At 29.4% G+C, this 22,673-nt stretch overlaps 1 protein-coding gene and 1 long non-coding RNA gene across 3 annotated transcripts; one reads left to right on the top strand and one right to left on the bottom strand.

Moving 5' to 3' along the window:
- LOC126901803 (uncharacterized) lies at positions 1-3,164 on the bottom strand. 2 transcript variants are annotated; one of them, XR_007703125.1, is made up of 4 exons: positions 2,842-3,164; positions 2,437-2,698; positions 2,097-2,220; positions 1-32 (listed from the first exon to the last, which is right to left on the bottom strand). It is a non-coding gene; the product is annotated as an uncharacterized LOC126901803 (long non-coding RNA). The 2 variants fall into 2 exon arrangements; XR_007703124.1 differs by lacking the exon at positions 2,842-3,164 and having other exon boundaries at positions 2,437-2,830.
- A 2,591-nt stretch (positions 3,165-5,755) lies between these two features.
- On the top strand, positions 5,756-21,637 carry LOC126901753 (uncharacterized). The gene is made up of 4 exons (XM_050678495.1): positions 5,756-6,015; positions 7,293-7,482; positions 19,104-19,322; positions 20,836-21,637. Exons 1-4 carry the CDS (start codon positions 6,001-6,003, stop codon positions 20,922-20,924), a joined length of 513 nt encoding a protein of 170 aa, XP_050534452.1. The 5' UTR covers positions 5,756-6,000; the 3' UTR covers positions 20,925-21,637.
- The last annotated feature ends 1,036 nt before the right edge of the window (positions 21,638-22,673 follow it).

The following is a 22,673-nucleotide window of genomic DNA, read 5'->3' on the forward strand; positions in this document are numbered from 1 at the left end:
ATTCATAATATTGACATGGTGATCAGTTCGACCTAAATATACAAAGCAATAAAATTAGAAAAGAATTAAGAAATGACAGGGATAGTGCCATTAAATAAGGGATTTTAAATAAAACATTTAAATTTGATTTAGAGCAAATTTAATTTGTGTTCATATTGATAACACATTCCTGCTTATTTATATGATAGATGTGACTGAATATCTATAATGCACCTAATATAGTTAAATTAAGTATATAATCAAACCAAAAAATTACTTTAAACTTCATGGGTTTTCTTATCATACATTTATATTTTTAAAATAATAAAACAAAAATTATATTTACATTTTTAGAAAAAAAAGCAACAAAACCTTTGGTTCTTATACCTACCTACTCTAAGTATGTTATAGATTATTAATTGGACGACAATTTTGATTAAAAATGATAAAACATTTAAGATAACATAATTATTCTATAAGGGATGCTAATGGGATATGGTTACTTCTGCTGTTATAATTACTGAAAGATCTTTTCAAACTTTTATTTAAATGATTTATTCTTATATAGAACTTTTGAAGTAGGGAAAATTTGGAAGAAATACATCTTTTTAGACTTTTAATTAATTTAAAAAACATAATGTGCAAAAATATTATTATACAGGCATTACATATTACATTTTGGCCTATGACTTATAAGTTAAAAACCAAAATAAAAAAAGGATTTAGAATCATGTAAAATTTTGCTCTTGCCAAAAAATTAACATATTCATTTTTATGAAAATACATTAAACAAAAATGAATATATTACATGTTAAAATATTAAATATAAGCAAATTAATTATCATAAAATANTATTACATGTTAAAATATTAAATATAAGCAAATTAATTATCATAAAATAGTAAAATATAATGTAAGAAAATCATTTTTTTTTTTTTATTAGTTATATAATAATTAAATGTACCCATTTTTGAGTATATTAATTTAAAAATGACACAAATTAATTGTTAAAGGAACTGTATAAAATCAAGAATTGTCACTTTTTAAATTAAAAAGGAAAGATAATATGAATTTATAAATATTTTTTGATGAATCACACCTTTGATTTTTGTTTTCAATTATATGTGTTTACTCCCGAAGAAAAATTTTTTTGCGCAATGTAAACAGCTGAAAACTACAGTTTGATTCCATAACTGCCTGTGGATTCAAGCAGACAAGTTCAAATCAAATATGAGTTTTTTTATATAAGAATTTACAATACCTAAAATAAAACGAAGCAAATACAGGCTTATCTAAAATATATGCAAATTATCCATGAAAAGACAAATTGAAGTTGGAACGATATTAAGTGCACTATCCAAATCAAAAACATGACAAAACTATTATTGATATTGATAATGTATGTATTATTATGGTATATATGAAATTATAGGGTATAGTAAAATTATCAATATAACAACAAAAAAGATAAATTTATTGTTAAATAAAAATTAAAAATGTTAGGAGACTATTTTGTACATTAGTTACAACAGCAATTAATTCAAGAAATGCTCAAGATGAATTTCATTTTAAAAGGAATAGATTATACTAGGATTTATTTATAAAGAAATATTTTAATAGATTATAAATATTGCTTCTTTAATATCATTGACAATCTTAAACTTATCTTTTTTGAACACAAGCTTAAGAAATAAACTAATACTGAAATGGGTTTGTTAATTTATTAGAAAGATGGATAAGACTATAATTAACTAGTAATGACCTGATACTAAAAAGTTAAGGATAAGAATGTGTTATCATTATGGTTGACAAAAAAAATCCAGACGAATTGTTTAAAAACTGAGATTCTTTTTTTTGCATATTATTTTTAAGTATATATAAAAAAAAAATGATTATCAATAAATGTTTTTATTTAAAATTAAAAATAGCTTCTTTATGCCATATAATAATTATTATTGAAGTCAGGTTTATTTCTACAAAAATACTCGGTCAATTGGTTGATTGAAAAACCCTGTGGGTTTTTGGACTTTCTGTATAAAAACCTAATATGTTGGGTATAAAAAAAAATTGGGTTTTACCAACCCTGATTATATAAAATACTGAACAATTTAAATTACCTTGATTAGGATCAGTCATAGATAAACGTCCAAGTCTAGTGGGTATTTCAGCTAATACACTCCTTGTCATAATTCGGTTTGTTGGCTCTGGATTAAATGGAGGAGTTTCCATAATAATAATAGTCTGAAATAATAAAATTAACTTAGAGCAGTAAAATAAAAGTAATAGATAACTCATTCCTAATGATTATTTATGAGTAATAAAAGAACCACCTAATAGCTTCATTTGTATAGTTTACAAATTTTAAAAACTTTCATAACATTTAAAAAAATAGAAAAATTTAGTAAAACTATGCTGAAATTTGGCACTTAATTCGTGAGTAGATAAAGTAATGCCTACCTAAAAGAAATATGATTGGCTAACTTCAACAAGTGTTTTTTTTTGCTTAGTACCGGCGTATTTTAATAATATAGCGGCATCAAAAATGTTTTGATGATTTTGCAAAAACAATGAAAACGTCAACAGTGCACACTATTATTCTGAAATTTTGGCTTCTAAATTATTATAGAACACTTGACATAATTTTCACAAAATTTCATTTAGTATCAGATACTGATCAATAAAATTACTTCTAAAAAATTTGGATGTTAACACCTGATTTCTACAAAATGTTTAACAACGTTAGCTTGATAAAATTTAAATTAGTTACACCGAAATAAATTATTGTAAGGTAATAATTAATAGCATGACATAAATCCACCATATATGTCAACAATGATCATTAATCGTCAATAATAAACTAACCTTTTTTAACCTCTCGTGAGCTATGACAAAACGGATTGCCGCCAAAATCGCGTTATGTTGGACGTGAGTTAGGCGGCAAATGTTTGAAAAATTCGTCAGCTGATAAACAATTAAATTATTAAGTTGAAAGCTGTTAGATCACATGTAAATTTTGAATTTCAACGGAAAAATAACTGTATTTATTACCACTGAAATTCACAACAATAACAATCCATCTGTTGGCAGACAATAGACTAAATCTTTTAGTTACAAAATAATGTGTCAACAAATCTCGCACCTCTGTATGGTACAGTGATATTTCGTTGGAAATTGTTATGCACTGTGCAGGGATTTTAGCGGGAAAAAACGGTTTGGAGGTACCGCGACCCTTTACCTGTATGACAAAACAATGTTTAGTTGGTACATGATTGGTGGGTTTTCTAGAATACACAATCAGTGGTTCTTAATAATGATAAATATAGCTATTGATTCTCAAAATATTGTATATAATATATAGGTTATGGTGTTAAAGTCATTTAAAGGCCACAACTTACAATTGATTTTATTCAACGATTATAGCTGTCCCTTAACTTAAAATATGGAGAGATACTACTATTTACTACGGCTTGCCAGTGATCGGTTTTTCATTTAACCAAATCCATTAAAAGGGACTAAGTTTACTGAATAGATGCTTGTAGTGATCAAAATTTTACCGCAAAATTTATATATATTAATTGGATATTTATATTTTAGATTACATTTACATAAAAAATATCTAAATTATTTAAAATATAATCGAAAGTATTTAAAAGGATATTTCAAGCTTAAAATCGTCAGTCTAAAATCTTAAAATCTATGTCTAACATATCTAATTAAATCCGCTATGACTCAAATTTTAATGAAACTAGCTTTTGTTTTCTCATGTAAATTTTATTACGTACCGTCCATTTATGTTCTAAACTTATATAATTTTATACATTATTTAGGAACTTCAAAATTTTAGAGTTTATTGAATGTATGAATTTTACTATAATTATACAATAAACAACTTCTATAAACTTGTAAAATGTATATATGACTTTTTAAAATAATTATTTTAGAAAGTCGTATCTAAATTAAATTTCTAAATAATTATAAATAAGATGATATTAAATAATATACTTTCAAAACAATTTGAAATACCATCAATCATTTCCATATAAAATTATAAAAACTATTTAATACAAAAAGAATAATATTAGATTTATTTGATGTATTATATTTAAGTCATTTCAAAGGTGTTTATATAGAAAAAAAAATTAAGATTTAGCTTAATTCAACCATTTATAAGTAATAAAATATAATTATTGAAATTAAAAGCTTTGTATATTGTAAAATAAAGATTTACATTCAGATTGAACAGCAAACATNCAAGCCGTTAATACTATTCTGTATAATTTTTTATTGGTTTCCGTACCTATACGTGAGTGCGTATCATCAATATATATATATATATATATAAATTTTTATTGTTTATTATTAGATATAAACTTTTAAAGATTCAAATATTTTTGAGTTAATATACATGTATCATATATAAGGGATTACAAATACAGGTAGCTAATTGGTTTTCTATGACGATATTAGCAAGCATATAGCCTTTATTATCAATGGTAATAAGACACATTGTTGTGAGTCTAGAAACACACTAACTGGCAATACAGAAATTATATCTATTGATAGTAATTGACATTAAACACTCTGCGACTGTAATAGCGATGTTTATAAAAACTAAAAAGTAAAAAATAAATATATTTTAAAAAACCTAAAAAACATTTTTTAAAAGCATATTGAAATAAAAAGTTTAAAATAAGCTTAAAACAATAACGAACGAAAAATACTAGTATTATTGTGATAAAAGCGTGGGTGCTTTGTGCCATATTTTTCGTATATTGAGCGCCCGACGCTTTTTAACACGCTTATATTAGTTTCACCTGTATGTATCTATGTATGTATGTTTGTAATTCTCCAAGCGACATGCGTTATCGCATATTCCGTCGTCTATGGCCTTGAGGCTAGACTGTCATAACGCATTCACCCCACCCTGCTCACCACTCACCTACAACACTATTCCTATATAAATTTATTTTTGGTTATCGTACCCGTGCTTGTCATCAATATTACATATATATATATATATATAAACAAATTTTTATTTTGACTGACCAATACCATCCGCGTGTCATACGGCTTACGTATATATTCCTACCGCCGTTTATACCTCAGGTATAACGTTAGTCCGACCCGCCCGCCCACAAAACACGGCTATACCTAGTGTATGACACGTTTACATACTTAAGTCGCATTATTTGTATATATACATTCTAATTACTATTAAAATTTATATATTAACACGCTTTATTCTAATTAAGAGATATAAAGTATTCATATTCCCGTATCGTTATTTTTCGTCACTACCTCCACGTTCCGGGAGTGAGTAATTTGCACGCCTGCTGCTTTCCTTGGATGTGGTAGCCGTTTCTCTGACTCCCTCTTTGGAATCGAACTCTAATTTCCCGTTACCCGTAACAACCAAGATATTGATAGTAACTACTATCATAACATGAAACTAAAAAGTGAAAAATAAATATAGTTTAAAAAATCTAAAAACACGCTTTTAAAGCACATTGAACTAAAAAGTTAAAAATAATTATGAACAAAAAATACTAGTATTATTGTGATAAAAGTGTGGATGCTTTGTGCCATATTTTTCGTATATTGAGCATCCGACGCTTTTATCACATTAATACTAGTATTTTTCGTTCATTATTGTTTTAAGCTTATTTTAAAAATTATTTTTAACTTTTTAGTTTGATATGGTTTAAAAACGTGTTTTACAGTTTTTTTAAACTATATTTATTTCGTACTCCAAACTAACAGCAATGTTCGGCCCCAAAATTCCTATTTTTAAACGTTCCAAAAACAGTTGGAAACAAATAGACTAAACATGCTATAAAGCGATATAGAAAACAAACAAATATTGCATAGTGTAGTCAATAATGTTTTAAAATTTTGCAAAGAAACTTTAAATAAAAAATCAACAGAGAGACGTTTATACAGAATTTTTGGAACTTGTTATTATTTTTTTAGTTGGTATACCACCTAGAGATATTCACTTTCTACGTCCAGGAGCTTATCATCATGCTAGAATTATGTGTAAGGGAATTTATTGTTTAAAAATGTTATTATTTCACGAACAATTTACAATAACAATATTAGAAATTGTATCATTAAAAATAGTGTGTTGTTTTATATTTAAGTGTTATGTAGAGTTTTGGTTTAGATGTCCCGATACAATTTAAGCATCTTATAATAACATTCTTTTTTTGAGAAGACTTGAAAATTATAAAATTGATGACCCAAAAATAGCTGAATTGGTAATAAAAAAATGTATTAATCATTTATGGTATCTAGTGGAAAAAACAACTTGTTTATCATTGCTTGATGATCGTATTAATAATAATACTAAAAAACAATTTATATGTTCCTACAGCCGTCGCATATGCCTCGCGTACAACGTTCCTCTGCTCTTCGCCCAACCACAAAACACTGCTATAACACGTGCATGATACGTTTACGTACTTAAGTCGCTTTACATGTATATATATATATTTTAATTACTTTTAAAATTTATATATTAACACTCTTTATTCTCATTAAGAGATATAGAGTGTATTGATTCTGATTACGGAAGATGATTCCCGTATCGTTATTTTTCGTCACTACCTCCACGTTGCGCGCTTGCTGCTTTCCTTGGATGTGGTAGTCGTTTCTCAGACTCTCTCTCCGGAATCAAACCCTGATTTCCTGTTACCCGTTACAATCATAATATTGATAGTAACTATTATCATAACATGAAACTAAAAAGTGAAAAGTAAAATTTATTTTATTCAGTTTTTTGAAATTATATTTACTATAATTAAAAAAAAGACGCTTTAAAAGCATGTCAAACTAAAAAGTTAAAAATATTTTTTAAAATAAGCTTAAAACAATAAAGAAAGAAAAATACTAATATTATTGTAATAAAAGCATGGTGATTTGTGCCATATTTTTCGTATATTTAGCGCCCGACTTATCTAGGAATTATTGCGAATAATCGTCTTTATATTAATTTTTAATAATAGTGTCAATACGTTGATCAACACTCCCCTGTCAATGCACAAGAAGTTCCAATATTTTTTTTAAACAAATATTTTTATAAGTCCAAAATATGCGGTAAAACTGTTATAGTGTCACATGTGCAACTATGAGCAGTCGAACCGCGGTACCATTATTATAGTGTGACAGTATTTTAATGTATTTTACAAATTAAAAATGACACTTACTGTATATATCTAATATTAACTTTTAAATTTTAACTTTATAAATATTTATTAATTTACTTTATTAATTGTCATAAACTAATTTATAACATAGCACTGATATTTATTTAGGATAAGTATCCCATATCAATTTATTTTTCAAAAATTATGTTACATTACTTACGGGGATTGGTTGATGATGAAGTAAATGGATATGAATCTTCTATGAATAAATATTGTGATGATGTTAGGGATTCAAAGAAATATAGCAAAGAAATTCGAAAAATATTGGGAAAGTTATTAGACAGGATAATTAATGAAAGTATTTATGATTTATTTTTTTTTATCTTACGTATACAAAATAATTTTTTTATAACCTATTTAATTACCCGTAGAAGAAAAATAATTTAAAAATTTTATTTTATTTTTTTTTAGTTGCATATTATTCTTGAAGCTATGTAATACTTTTTAATTTCATCCCTTATGCTTTGTATGGGTGTGAATTTTGTTTTTTCAAATGGGAATACGTATTTTGTAACTAATAAAATGTTTGACATTTTATTATAATATTAAACAATATTAAAACTAATTTTGCCACTATTTATTTATTAATAAAACTTATTCATCTTAAAACACATTTAAAAAAAAAAAATATTTACTCAGCTATTAAGTAATCGACTCGTGATTGGTAATATAATCCCTTTACTATAAATAATTAAAAATATTCTATAAATATAAAAATTTTCCATTTCAGATATTATTTATTTTATAATTTCAAGGGCAGCAGCCCTTTTACAAATAATAAAAGTACATAAATTAGGTAATCGTAACATAGACAAAGATATATACTAAAAATATGTAAATTAATTATTAAACGCAAAGATAGAAATACAAAAATTAAAATGAAAAATTAGGGTCAACATTGGCATTAGACATAAGACGCCTAAGTGGCTCATTTTTTGCATATTTAGTTAGATAGTGGGAGACAACAAATGGAGCATTATTTCTTGTTGCTTGCTGAGGTATTCTGAAACATATGAGGGGCAATAGGTTCGGCGACTCATTATTGCCATTCAATAAACCAATTAGAAAATTAATTCCAGCATTGCGTCTACGCTCAGCTAATGAGGATAGGCTAAGCAAATTCGAGATAGGGGCATAATCGTGATTAGGACAGACTAAGTTGATCGAGTAGCTGACAAAGCGTAGGAATTTTCGCTGAACTCGCTAAAGCTGTAGCGAGCCCAAGGCAGTATAAGGATCCCACATTACACTACCATATTCTAGAATAGGTCTGTCTATGGAACAGAATAGTACTTTAAGTGAAAGTCCTTGCTTGAAATCTTTGGCCAAACGCATAATAAAACCTAACGCTTTAAATGATTTACAGTAAACATAATCAATATGAAACATAGGATCCAGATTATAACTAAACTTAAAGCCTAGATGTGCAATAGAGTTTAACTCACTCGAGATATGTACTTCAGTAATACAATAGTGAAACTCAACAGAATGTTTTGTTCTATGATACGTAAAGACCTTGCATTTGGTTAAATTAAGTGACAATCCCATTGAGTTTGACCATTCAGAAAATCTATTAAGGTCATCCTGTAATTTCAAACAGTCATCAATCGAGCTTACATAGTTAAGCATAAATAGTTTGATGTCGGCAAAACAAAGAAAATGACAATGGTGCAAAACTTTATACACACAGTATAATAATAAGGAAAGTAGAATATGGGACAAGTGACCTCCCTGGGGGACACCAGAAGACGCTAAAAATACATTAGACTTAACGCCGAATACTTTTACCCTTTGGTATCGGTCACAAGTATAGGAACTAATCCAAGATAGAAGTGGTTTACCAAATTTATATTGTCTAAGTACAGTAATAAGGGTCGTATGATCCACAGAGTCAAATGCTTTAGTGAAATCATTGTATATAACATCTACTTATAATTGATTTAGGAAAACATTAAAAATATAGTTGGTGAATACAACATTACAGGTGGAAGATCAGCGACCCTAACGAAAGCCATGCTGTTCTTCCATTAAAATGTTATTAACAGGTCTTTGAATTCCATTAAGTGTAAGCAATTCAAATATTTTTGATATGTAGGACTGTATAGCAATAGGACGGTAATTTGAAATTAGACTAGAGGAGCCCGTCTTGAATACCGGTGTAATGGAACTAAGTTTGAGCCTTCGTCTAATGAACGCCCTAATAAGATTCATAGAGGATATGCCAATATTTCCCTTAGTTCATATAAAAATGTACCGGATAAGCCATCTGGACTCACAGAACCAACACCCCGTAAGTTTGATAATTTATGGAAAGCGTCATCAACACTGAACCATACGTTTTAGGAATGTCAAAGGTGGGAATATCTAGTTGGTAAATTAAGACATTATTTTTTTTAGCACAGTAAACCGAAGAAAAGAAGTCAGAAAATAGATTTGCAGTCGTAAGCTTATCAGAAGAGCTCACGTCGTTGTATGACAAAATTTTACGTATATTACTTGACGACCGTTTGCTATTAACATATTTCCAAAATTCATAGGGTTTATCTTTGAGTAGTTTTTCAGCATTACTAATGTGTTCACGATAGCATTTTTTAGAAGTATATTTAAATTTAGCGCGAAGATATGAAAATACTTTTAAGTATGACATGTTGGAAGAGGACTTAAACTTAGCATGAGCTTCCCTTTTTTGACGCAGTATAATTTTGAGCTCAGCACTAAACCAAGGAGGTTAAGTGAATTCATAAAATCTACATTGAGGAACAAAGTCGAGAATTAATATATGCAAAGTATCATAAAATATATTAGTAGCGGTGTTAGTAGTGTGAGGGAGAAATGTGTTATACCAGTCGTAAGAAGAGATAAATTGCCGAATACTATTGTAATTAGCTCTCTTGAAGTTATAGAATAGATGGCTGCGATCAAATCTAGAAAAACAGATATTAGTGTTTAAAATTAGATTTAGTGCAGGGTGATATGCGTCAACAGGCACAAGTGGATCGCAAGATTTTTCAACACTTATCTGTTTATTAGAGCTAAAGAGTAGATCCAAAATATATTATTAGATGCATTACGTATGTTGTTGGCTTGAAAAAACCCACTTGTTGCGAATGATTCAAGTACACATGGCGCACGAGTTGATGAGGAATAAGAATAAGATAATACATTACTATCGTTGTCCCAAGAGATCTCAGGAAGATTGTAGTCACCATAGATAATAAAAGTTTGATCAGAATACTATGTTAACAAAGATTCAACGGCATTTATATGTGATTCATAAGTATTAGGGGAGGGGAGAATGGGGAGGCATGTAGACCCCGCTACATGGTACCAACAGTAAGACGAACAAAGACGTGTTCAACATTCAGTTGTTCTACTAGGATAGGGTAGGAGGGAATACCTTTGCGAATGCCAATGAGGACTCCACCACCACGATTATAATTACTAATATAAGTACATCTGTCATATCTAAAAATATTATAGTTAAAAAGATCAAGTTCAGAATTTGAAAATTGACTAGTAAGCCAAGTTTCAGTGAGTACAATGAATAAACAATCTAAAGAAGAAACATTACAATTAAAATGAGGTCCACGACACTTTTGGTAGTAACCAGACAGTTGACCATGAAAAATCGACGGTGTTAGGAGCGGATGCGCAGTTGGGGTCCTCCGTTTTTTGAAGAAATTTTACCTATTTTCGGCAGCTCATTTTCAAATAAAATTCGCAGGCCAGGTTCGCCTTCGTTTGTTCTCCTGTCAAACTCCAAGTGACACTCACGCAGCAACTTGAGTTGTAAATTGGTTTTATCACTTACCATACGAAAACCATCTGGGAAGAAATAACCCGAGCGCCTTGCTGGGTTGTAGGCCGTTAATAAGTGCATAGCGGACTGCTTATTATCGAAAATAGCTTTAATTGAGCGAGGTGTAGCAGTACGAGCTTTACCGATGCGAATGAGTTTTGGATTTTGTGGAACAGAATCACCAAGGGATTGAAGTATATTCTGTACCGTCAGTTTATCATGTGCAACATGCTCAGATGCGATACCGGAAGACAGATCAGGAACTCTATAAAAAATTAATTGAGATTGACATTTTTCCTGTTCAAAAGTCTTGAAGGACTTCAATCACAACCGTTTTTGGTAGTTCCTCGGAATTATTTTATTTGAGACTAGCAATTATTCCTTTGAGAATATTAGTTTCTTTACATAACCTTACTATCTCGGCTTTTAACTCGAGCATTTCGCTGGAAATGCGGGTGAAATCCACCTTCAGATCACGATACTGTTTGTCTTGAAGTTCAGAAAGCTTTGTTAGAAGTCAAAAGTTCCTTCTTAAAGTCTTTCAATGCACCCATCAAATCTTCATTAGATATAGGGGTAGGTAATTTAGTACTGGAAGCCTGCCTTTAATGTAGTTTTACATCGAGTATCCTGTTTTAAAGGCATAGTGTTTTTTTAGAGATATGAGATGAAATTCAATTGATAAACGATAATACCCACTCATTGAAGTCTCCAGGAGGTGTGACTAACGAGATGAGTATCTCAATTATAAACAAAATAATGCACCAATTGAATAACGGTAAAGACCAGTGTTGAAATCACCAAGTAAACTGCTGATCAGCAGTATCAGACAAATGTAAAATAAAATGTATGAATTTATAAAAGTGATAACGTACCAGTTTGTCAGATGAGACGAAGAACATAAAAATTATATATGTAACAAAAATGCGATACTAGAGTACGAAAATATTTGAAACGACACTGAATTAAACACAAAAGACTAATTAATGAATAAAATCAAACTGTGGGTAAATTAATCCACAAATTACATAACAAATGTTAATTACAAACAAGATCAAATATGTACTATATCATCGATATACCATAGATAACCTTATACTATAAGGTTTAATATTAAATTTAAATTTACATCAGAAAAAGAAAATGTTAGGAATTCTTTTAATTGGGGGGTATTTTTGTAAAATAGAGATAAACAGATTGCAAAATAATAACTTAACGTTGTATCATATAGTTTTATTGGGATATTATTAATTAAGTTGTTGTACATTTTGGCGAGGTTATAGCAAAGTTACACGAGTGCATTATACTTATAATAAAAGCTAAAAAATGAAAACTCTTTAAAAATGTAAAGTAATTTTCTATAGAATTAAGTAAATTGAAATTGCTCTAGTATATATTTAGAAAAAAATACCTAATCTCAAAACTTTTAATTTTTATGCAACGATTATTTTATCATTTCCATCCTATGTATAGTAATATTTAGTAACGAAGTATAATAGTTACAGTGTACTCAGTGATCTATAAATTCAACTACTAATTAAAAAAATATAACATTGTAAACAAATTATTATTATTTTTCTTTTAATTGCATACAGAGTAATTGGTTGAGTATAAGACACTCATTTTTTTCAGAAACTGTTGAGAATCGTTTTCTAATTGTTGTTGTTCTTCTTCTTCAGCTTTTACAGTCTTAAAGGACTTTCGCTGCCTCTACTACATTCCTCCACTTATCTCTATCAACACTGTCTGCTATCGTCACTTCCTGGTTGCATTTGTTAAGATCATCATTGACCCTGTCTATCCAGCGCTGTCTTGGGCGGACCCTAAGTCTTTTCCCATTTATTTTTCCCTCTAGTGCTTTCTTTAAAATTCCATTTGACCTATACATGCTCTGCCCACTCAATTCGTTTGCTCATGAGGAAAGCGTTAATACCAGGTTTTCGATAAATTTGTTGTATTTCTCTATTAGTTCTTCTTCTGCACACTTCATTTCCTAAAATAGGTTCATATATCCTTCTGAGTACTTTTCTTTCAAAACAAGCCATTTTTTCCTCATCTCCTTTAGTTGTTGATCATGTTTCACACGCTTATATTAACACTGGCCGTAGGAAGCTTGAGTATAGTCGTTCCTTTGATCGTCTAGAAAGAAGTTTCAATTTGAACAATTTTTCTAAAGCATAGTAACCCTTGTTAGCGGCAGATATCCTTATTTTAATTTCGTTGTGCATATTATTTTGTTGGTTTATGTTTACACCAAGATATTTAAAATCACTCACTTGTTGAAAAGTATAGTTTTCAACTACTAGGTGAGAGTTGTCCCTTGTTCCTCTCGTCATGACTAAATATTTTGTTTTGCCCTGGTTTACTTCCAGGCTCATTGGCTTTGCTGCTTTAATTAAATCATTTGTTCTTGTCGCTAAACCCAACCAAAGGTGGACTTTCCTCTTATAAATCCAGTTTTATAGTCTCCAATTATATCTTTGGAGTATACTTCCAACCTTCGTAGTATCGTCAGGGATAGAATTTTGTCTCCATGGGATCACCCTTCTTGAAAATGATGGTTGTTTTCCAATCTTCAGGTATACGACTGGTATTCCATATTTCTTTTAAAAGTCCATGTATTTTATTTACAAGTTGTTTAGTACCGATCTTTAATAAGTCAGAATTAATATTATCCTCTCCGGGGGCTTTCTTGTTTTTTTAAATCCCGATAAGATTCTCGACTTTTTTATGGCTTGGTTCCTTAAGAAGAGGTTGTGCCGTATGATACATCACACATTCATCTTCATTCGTATCATCGTGGTCAATGTTTAAAATATTCTCAAAGTGCTTTTGAAACTTTTGGATTATACCCTCTTCATTGGTAATCAAGTTTCCATCGTGATCCTTGACAATACGGGTTTGAGCTTTAAAACCTTCCTTTATTGATCTGCATTTTTTAAAGAACAATCTTGGGTTGAGCCTATGTTCTTCTATTTTTTGGATAAGTTTTTTTGCTGCTGCTTTTTTTTCCTGTCTCAATATTTTACTTGCTATTTTTTTGTTTTTAATAAATTCTTCTGTATTATTAGGAGATGGGTCTTGTATCATTTTTATTCTTGCTTCTGCGCGTTTTTCTATGGCTTCTCTGCACCGATCATTAAACCATGAGTTATTAACATGGGATGTGTTTTCTTTTTTAAATATTTCAGATGATTTGTTAATTGAGTTCTTAACTATGTTCCATCTTTCATCAATGTGTCGTAACACAGTAAAAGAAAATGATAAAAGGTAAATGTGCAACTATGTGTACGAAGATGAATATGAGGAGTTGGTGCCTGCTGTCTAGGTATTCACATGCGTGTTGTCGTACAGCAGTCACCGTGCTCGGCTGACACTCCGGGTTAGCTGTGGGTGTCGAAAGGCTGTTGTTATAGGAAGGGAGAATAAGAGTAACACCTAGGTATGAGGTGCAGACGAAGTGCAAGACACAAATACTAGGTGTACGCAAAAGGAGCCCAAAGTATGAGGTGCAGACGAAGTGCAAGACACAAATACTTGGGGTACAGGAGAGGACAATGAAGTACGAGGTGCAGACGAAGTGCAAGACACAAGTACTTCAGAGAGAGAACGGGGTAGCCGAGTATAAGGTGCAGACGAAGTGCAAGACACAAATACTAGGCGTACCAGGTGAGGAAAGATAACAGAGTACGAGGTGCAGACGAAGTGCAAGACACAAGTACTCTGAAATGTCGAGGAAAAGAGTATATAGGTTAGAAAAGGAATAAACAAAGACTTTACTTTAAACAGTAAGCCGGACAGCGACAACCGAGTACTGAGACTGATGAATGACACAAGGCACTGGAGTCGACTGACCACGATGGTCAGGTCTATTGGGTTTTTATAATAATTACACCTATTGCCGATTTGGCAATAAATATTATTTGTTAATTCACCAGTCTCAGGCAGCGGATGTGCTGTCTGTATTTTATTAAAATAATTCTCACGATTATGAAAACGTGACACCATCACAAATGTTTTGCACTGTATTATGAGATTTTTCCATAAGTTCGTTATCTAGATTCTGTCGGTATGTTTTGACCCTTTCGTGATCTTTAATTTTCTCTATTTCCAGGCGTGTTTTATTATTTAATTTTTTCTGGTTCCAACTATTAGCCAGTTTGATTTTAAAAGATGCTATGACAAGGTAATGGTCTGTGTCTCCATTTGCTCCTCTATAGCTTCTTACTTGTCTAACACTAGTTCTATATCTTTTATCTATAAGTATATGGTCAATTTGGCTTTTAGTTCTTCCGTCTGGAGACACCCAGGTTTGTTTGTAAATTTCTTTCCGTTGGAATTGGGTGCTACTTATTACTAATCCTTTAATTGAGGCGAAGCTTATTAATCTCAATCCATTATCATTGCTTTCACTGTACATACTTTCCTTTCCTATAGTATATTTAAACACATGTTATCGTCCAACTTGGCCATTTTGATCCCCAACTACAATTCTTACGCAGTTTCTAGGTATTAAGTCGAATACTCTTTCTAGGTTGTCATAAAAGGAGTCGTTATAATCATTGTCTGCCGTTTCTGTTGGTGCATAACAGTTGATTATTGCTATGTTAAAAGGCTTTCCATCAATTATTAGATAGCATAATCGATCATTTACTGCTTAGAATTTCTTTACTACTTTTATGAAAGACTCTTTCACTAAAAAACCAACTCCGTACTCGTGTCTTCCATTATCGTTTCCACTATAAAATACTGTCATGTAATCTGATTTAAGATGTCCCGACCCTGGCCATCTTACTTCTTGGAGGGCTACTAAATCTACATTATATTCTTTAATTATACCAGTAATGCATTTTAGGGCCCGTGGCTTATACAGGGATCTTATGTTCCATGTTCCAAATCGAAATATTCCAGATTTTCCTGTTCCAGTTCCAATTCTATTTCCCAAATTATCTGTTGTATTCCGAGGCTTAGTAGTGATAGGTTTCTTAATACTGTTTTTTTTTTACTGGAGTGAGTTGTTAGCCCACCGCCAAACCCCCAAACTGGAGGACCAAAACTGAAACAACCAATTAAAGTAATCTCAGGGCTCGGGGCCCCGGGTTCGCCAAACCCGTAGTGCTAATTGCTTAGCACACCCCTGAGGGTTTATTCTAATTGTAATGGATAAAATTGTTTGATTGAAAAACTCTACTTTATTGTTAAATATAATTCTAACAAATTATTGATTCAATATAATTTGATGTACTTTACAGACATTTAAATAAATTCTAAAAAACAATGAATCTTATTCATATATCTGATTTTTTTTATAAAAGTGTACAGTGAAAAGTTTTCTTTATTTTAATTCAACATAATAATATCAAGTTATGTGAGTGAAAAAATCTTTATAGGAAAGTTTTGAGGAGAACACTAGAAAATTAATAAAAAGAAATATTTTCATACAATTCCATCAAAAATGAGATGAAAAACTCGTCAATAATCATCTTATAAATAAGTCGTCCAGTTATAATGTATTATATTCTATAAATGTGCAAATTTTTTTATATTCTTCGTCAATTAGCTAATGATAAGAAAACAAATTCAGATACAAGTCCTACTTTAACGGAATGGCAAAAATAGTAGAATATAATTTTATAGATTTTATGAGGGTGAAAGTAGTGTTTCTTTCTGAATGTTTTAAAATTATCACGAGTCTAAGGTCACAGGTAACTCAATTCAAACAGTGCATGTCGTATATCTGTAAGGTCAGTGTTACATATACACACATAATTATTTATTATAGAAATCGTTTTTCCTACCGCATGTCCGTACTATATTATACCACATTATAATGGTCACGCTGGCACCTACCCTTTCCTATGTGTATTGAGCCGGCTTGGAAAAGTACGGATATGTTCAAAACATCATCATCCCTCTTCTTTGACTTGGATCATCGTCTAATCAATTTTTTTGACGTGTGTTACGAATCTGTTATGGAGAAGTAAAGTTTTTCAATTTGGCTTGGCCATCTTAATGGCATCAACAACATATACAGCTACATCTTGGACATTTCAACCACGAATTATTGTAATGTGATATATTTGTTTCTTTTTTTGTATTTTGTCTTGCACAGTGTGCACCGTTAAATTAATGTATAGTTTTTATGAGTTGGTTGAATATTTGGTCATATTCTATTATTGTTAGTTAACTGGCCAAACGGTATGTATTGTTATGTTTTTAGTTACTGACTATATAGGTCAACTATTAATTATCTATGATGAGTACTGGTTAAACCCTATATTTTTTCTTTCTTCATTTTCATGAGCCGACAGTTCCTTGGATGTCGTCAGGGTGGATATGGTGAACATATCAGTGGGCCCTCTACATTTATGTAGAGGTTACACATTAACGTTGGTGACGTGTCCAATATACCCTGGCATAAGCGTTGGATCAGTTATGCTCTTGATGTCCCTATATTCTATTATTTCATTTTATAGGTTTGATTAATTAAATCGATTCCATAATATTATATTTATGTAAATTGATAAACTATTTATCATCATAAAGTCAATTACTCTTTTGAGAGGATACATAAAGCGTTGGATGCATGACTATCTGTACACAGCTTGTTACACATGATTTTGGTAAATCATTTTTAATTGTCTTTTCTATTAAGTATTATGTTCACATAATACTTAATAGAATCAAAACGAATTTTATTGCCTGAAGCAATATTATTTGAATACCTTTCAACGTATACATTTTTTTGACTGATGNATCATCTATATTCTATTATTTCATTTTATAGGTTTGATTAATTAAATCGATTCCATAATATTATATTTATGTAAATTGATAAACTATTTATCATCATAAAGTCAATTACTCTTTTGAGAGGATACATAAAGCGTTGGATGCATGACTATCTGTACACAGCTTGTTACACATGATTTTGGTAAATCATTTTTAATTGTCTTTTCTATTAAGTATTATGTGAACATAATACTTAATAGAATCAAAACGAATTTTATTGCCTGAAGCAATATTATTTGAATACCTTTCAACGTATACATTTTTTTGACTGATGGAGTAACGTTTGTTGCGGTCAGTATTCTGCTGCACTCGCGGGGTGTTATTATATTAGAAAAAAAACACAACACGTTAAAGGTTCAAAGTAAACGTGAAATATTTTATTGGCGTCGACAACACAATATATACGTAATATCCGGAAACAGAAAGTAGCAAACAATAATGACAAGTATCTATGTAAATATATATAAAGGCACAATGTTCGTAATTGAATGTTCGGCGTTGTGGAGCAGACGACGAGCGATCCGATCAGTAAGGCGTCACGGAGATGATTTCGTATATTTGCGGCGGGTCGTAGATGGACGTGCGGCACTTGCTGGACTTTGTACCGTGGCGTATCGCACGCGGTGTTAGTCAGTCAAACTACCATATGCACGTAGTAGGGCGACGGCTGATAAAGGTGTCACGGGTCGCGGGGCTCCGTGTATAGAGAACGACTCAAGACCGTGTCACGTTAAACCTTTAATATCCAGTATATCTATTTCCCTCTTGAATCTTTGGCTATTATTTCATCACTACTTTTATTTTTATCTCTCTTAACTTTAATATTTTAAACTATTTCTTTTGTGATATATACATTGTCCTATTATTATGCTTGTACCATATATTTAATTTAATGCATTTTGATATGTGGTTTTATTTAACAGTTAATTTTATTTTTATTTTTGTCTGTTCATGAGAACTTGTAACATTTAATACATTTTAATAATTGTATTAAATCATAAATCTTATTTATAACCTTTCCCCCCAGGATAAGGTACCAAAATCCCTAGTGCTCCGTCTTTTCCACGGCCTAGGATGGATCTTCCAGGGGGTTCTTGTAAAGTTAAACTATATCATAATGAATTAAGCTTAAAATGCTCTATTTTTATTCTGCGATGTAGATTAATATTCTATATTAATAGAAATTATTTGGTATTTTCTTAGGTGATAAAAAGACGATAATATATATTAGATTTTATAAATGTGAAAATAGGGTTCCTTTATGCTTTACTTTTATTCTACGATTTTGATTATTCTATATTAATATAATTTTTTTTGTATTTTCTTAGAGAATAAAAGGGAGTTCATAAAAGAATATATTAGTTGTATTCTTAAAGATATGAAAAATGACGAAGCAGATTTAAAAAAAAATCTACGTGAAGTCAAGATAAAGAATAATGGTACCATTAAAATAAATTATGTAACAAAAATCATGGAAAATCCATTCTTAAGAGATCTTTCTAACTCTGAAACAATCTGTAAATTATTAACCAAAAAAAAATTAGAGCGTAAGTGATTAGTCAATTTTCTAAGAATTCGTTATACGATTATATACAAAAAGATTAAATAATATAACACGAATTTTTATATAATTAATGTCAAATCCGTTTTAGTATTTTATTATAAAGAAAGAAAATAATAATTATTATTTTCTTTGATTATGATTATAATCACTAATAATATATAATAATATTAATATATAATATGTGCACGAGGTCAAGTTGGCGGTAACGTATATACAATAGGAACAATAATAAGTAAAAATTGCCTGATATCACAACAACAAATGACTGATGGTGGTGGTGGGTAAAATTAAAATCTACAATCAAAAAAGTACAGGAGTAAGGACGATTACATAACATATACATTTACAAACATAATAACTCATGCAACATAAAACGGTAAAACTGGCTGATTTAGTAAGGTGGTGACTGGGGGCATCCATTAAAATTTAGATAAGGAAAATCAAATTCTTTGTGATAGTAATCATCATAAATTGAAATAAAAAGTATAAAAATATTTAAAACATTTTTTAGTAATTGAAACGGTCGTATTTCATGTTTTTATCTATACTGTTGGATTATTATTTTAAACAATTTTCTTAGAGCTGTTAGCTGAAAATCTATAATTTGTAAATACAATTATTTTGATTTTATTTAATTAAAGGTTTTTATTTACTTCAATAGTCATTTATAGGACATTATATTAAAAATAAAATATAATAAGTAACATTATATTAGTTTGAATTTTTATACTATTTGATTAAATATGTAAGAAATTTTCAAAAAAACTACTCAAAATTTTTTGTTGATCATAATTGAACTTAATAAGTTGACTATGGTTATATAATTTAAAGCATTTTTACAAACAATGTTTTAAAAATATTATTATAACATTATTTTCAAAAAATTTGTTAGGGGCAGTACTAAGCTTAGAGGTAATATTATATTTGCATGCTTTTAGGGATGATATACACAGGTGACGAGCCAAGTGTCAGTTTATGTCTCATACATTACTTATAAAAATGTATATTTATAAATATTATAATTTATAATATATTTACTTATAAATTACAATTATTCATTTTTGGGTTACAATTAATCTTAATAACATTCGTACTTTTATCAAACATTTTATAATTATTGCTTACATTTTTCAGTTAGGTTAATTAATTTTTACTTAGTTACATTTCTGTTATTTGTAAATATATTATTATTCATTGTAGCATAGGTATTATTAGGATATATATTCTTATAATTTTTTTTCTCCTAAAAATATCAACTTAACTTTTTGGTCAATGAAATTTGACGAATTTGACATTTTTTAAATAAAAAATGAATTTAATAATAAAATGGTTTTCAGTGCGGTACTTAAAACATATATGTTACAAAACAATAATAATAAAAATATTGTTTTAACTTTTAAATAATTCTAATGGGAATATTTAAAACTTATAAATTTTGGAGGAAATATCAACTATTAGTATAATGAAAATAAATTTACAATTTTATTTCGTTTCAGATCTGGTTGGAAACTTTTTGCCGATTATTGAAGACAACGAATACGTTGAATACAATGAAGATGATAAAGACGATAAATTCAACTCATAGTTTATAAAATTTTATTATAACTTTTTGTTCTATAATATATATATATATTCATAATTATCTAAATTATAATAAATAAAAGACCCTCTTTATTCTTTGGTGCCATTTTGGCTGTATTCAAAAGAATATAAAAAAGTCAAACGACCTCAAGAAAAAGTAGATTCATAGAGGTTTTGATTATACATCGAATATCATCTTGCACTGTCAAGTTTTCGACACTTTCATATAATTTTTTATATAATATTTTATATAATTATTGTATAAACACTTATTTGAAGTGTTTATAAGAAATGTATCGATTAAATTCCCTTAAAAATTATCATAGAAAACTTAAGAGTGCAAGATAATATTCGATGTATAATAAAAAACTCTATGATACTGTTTTTTCGTGAGGTTGTTTGACATTTTTAAATTCTATTGAATATCCCCAACTAGGGATATTGTCAGCGCCTTTTAGTGGATATATTTATACTGTAAAAAAATTAAGCATTACATGATTGTTATTTTAAAATTAGACAAAGTGTACAGTATTATGATAGTTAAATTATTTTTTGTATACAAGTAATATAGAATACAGATTATAAATTTTTCGTTGATAAATGTAAGATGCGTAATGAAGTGAATTGGGCATATTACTACAGTTTGTATTTCGTATCTTAATGTTGACTATAATTACAATTAATTTACAAAAAATATAATGTTGTTATTAGTTTAAATTTTAATAATTTATTTGTTTTTTGTATATCTCTTTTAGATGTAACATTACCCATCACAAAATCATGACGATAAATTTATTTTATTTTTATTTATAACATAACAAGTTATGTTCATTAATATTTTTGTAATTCTAACCCCATTAATGATAAATTTACTCTAACTTAAATTACTATATACAGAGTTATTTATACATCATTACCCATTCTACAACTCGTAGAATAAAAATAATTTTGGAAAAAATGTTTTGGTTACTTTTAATAGACATATACACAGTAGGTCAATTTATATTATCCCTATTATATAGAGTTAATAAGTTTGAGTAGAAAACGACGAAACAATAGATTATTCATTATATTAATATTGTAGAATATTATACTAGACTAGTTGGATAGGATCTTGTACATGGACACGTTCATGTATCTGTGAACGACAAATGTACTATAACAATTTTACTATTTAAAAATTTGCATTTTAATAAAAATGTAGAATTAATTATATATAATTAATTTTTGTCTTTTAAATAATTTTAGTATGGGAACGTCCAAGACACGAGCCGCCACTCACTAACAATATATATATATATATATATTGTTTTTATTTTCCACTTGTGAAATTATACTCGCATAATTTTTGCTTTTTAAATTTCCGTATGCCCAATTAGCCGGTTGGACCGGGCCTTTCACCAAATAACGATTCTGGGCGCATAAAAGTAACAAAAATCGAAAAGACTCCGACGAATGATCAACTGCCAGTGCAAAACTTAAGTCTAAAAAACTTCCTACCAGCTCGGTTTCTCCGAACAATTTCAGTACAATATTAACGAATCGATCGATAACAATGAAACTAGTACGGCATATCTTAATATGTCATTACTCTAACGTCAGATAGTAATTCTAATACTATGGACATCGATACTATTATGAATAACAATAGCAACTTTGATATATATAACACAAATACGCCAAATAAGGTAAACAATGATTCTGAAACAGTACATTCGTCTACCGTAAAAAAAATTGCTAATAATTCGAGTGT

Source organism: Daktulosphaira vitifoliae, unplaced genomic scaffold, assembly GCF_025091365.1.
Source record: "Daktulosphaira vitifoliae isolate Bord-2020 unplaced genomic scaffold, ASM2509136v1 Scaffold_3, whole genome shotgun sequence".
Lineage (NCBI taxonomy): Eukaryota > Metazoa > Arthropoda > Insecta > Hemiptera > Phylloxeridae > Daktulosphaira > Daktulosphaira vitifoliae.

Coding starts and splice junctions, on each gene's coding strand:
- LOC126901753 (XM_050678495.1), top strand. Junction 7,483..19,103: donor AGACAGGATAATTAATGAAA/GTATTTATGATT, acceptor GTATTTTCTTAG/AGAATAAAAGGGAGTTCATA. Junction 19,323..20,835: donor AACCAAAAAAAAATTAGAGC/GTAAGTGATTAG, acceptor ATTTCGTTTCAG/ATCTGGTTGGAAACTTTTTG.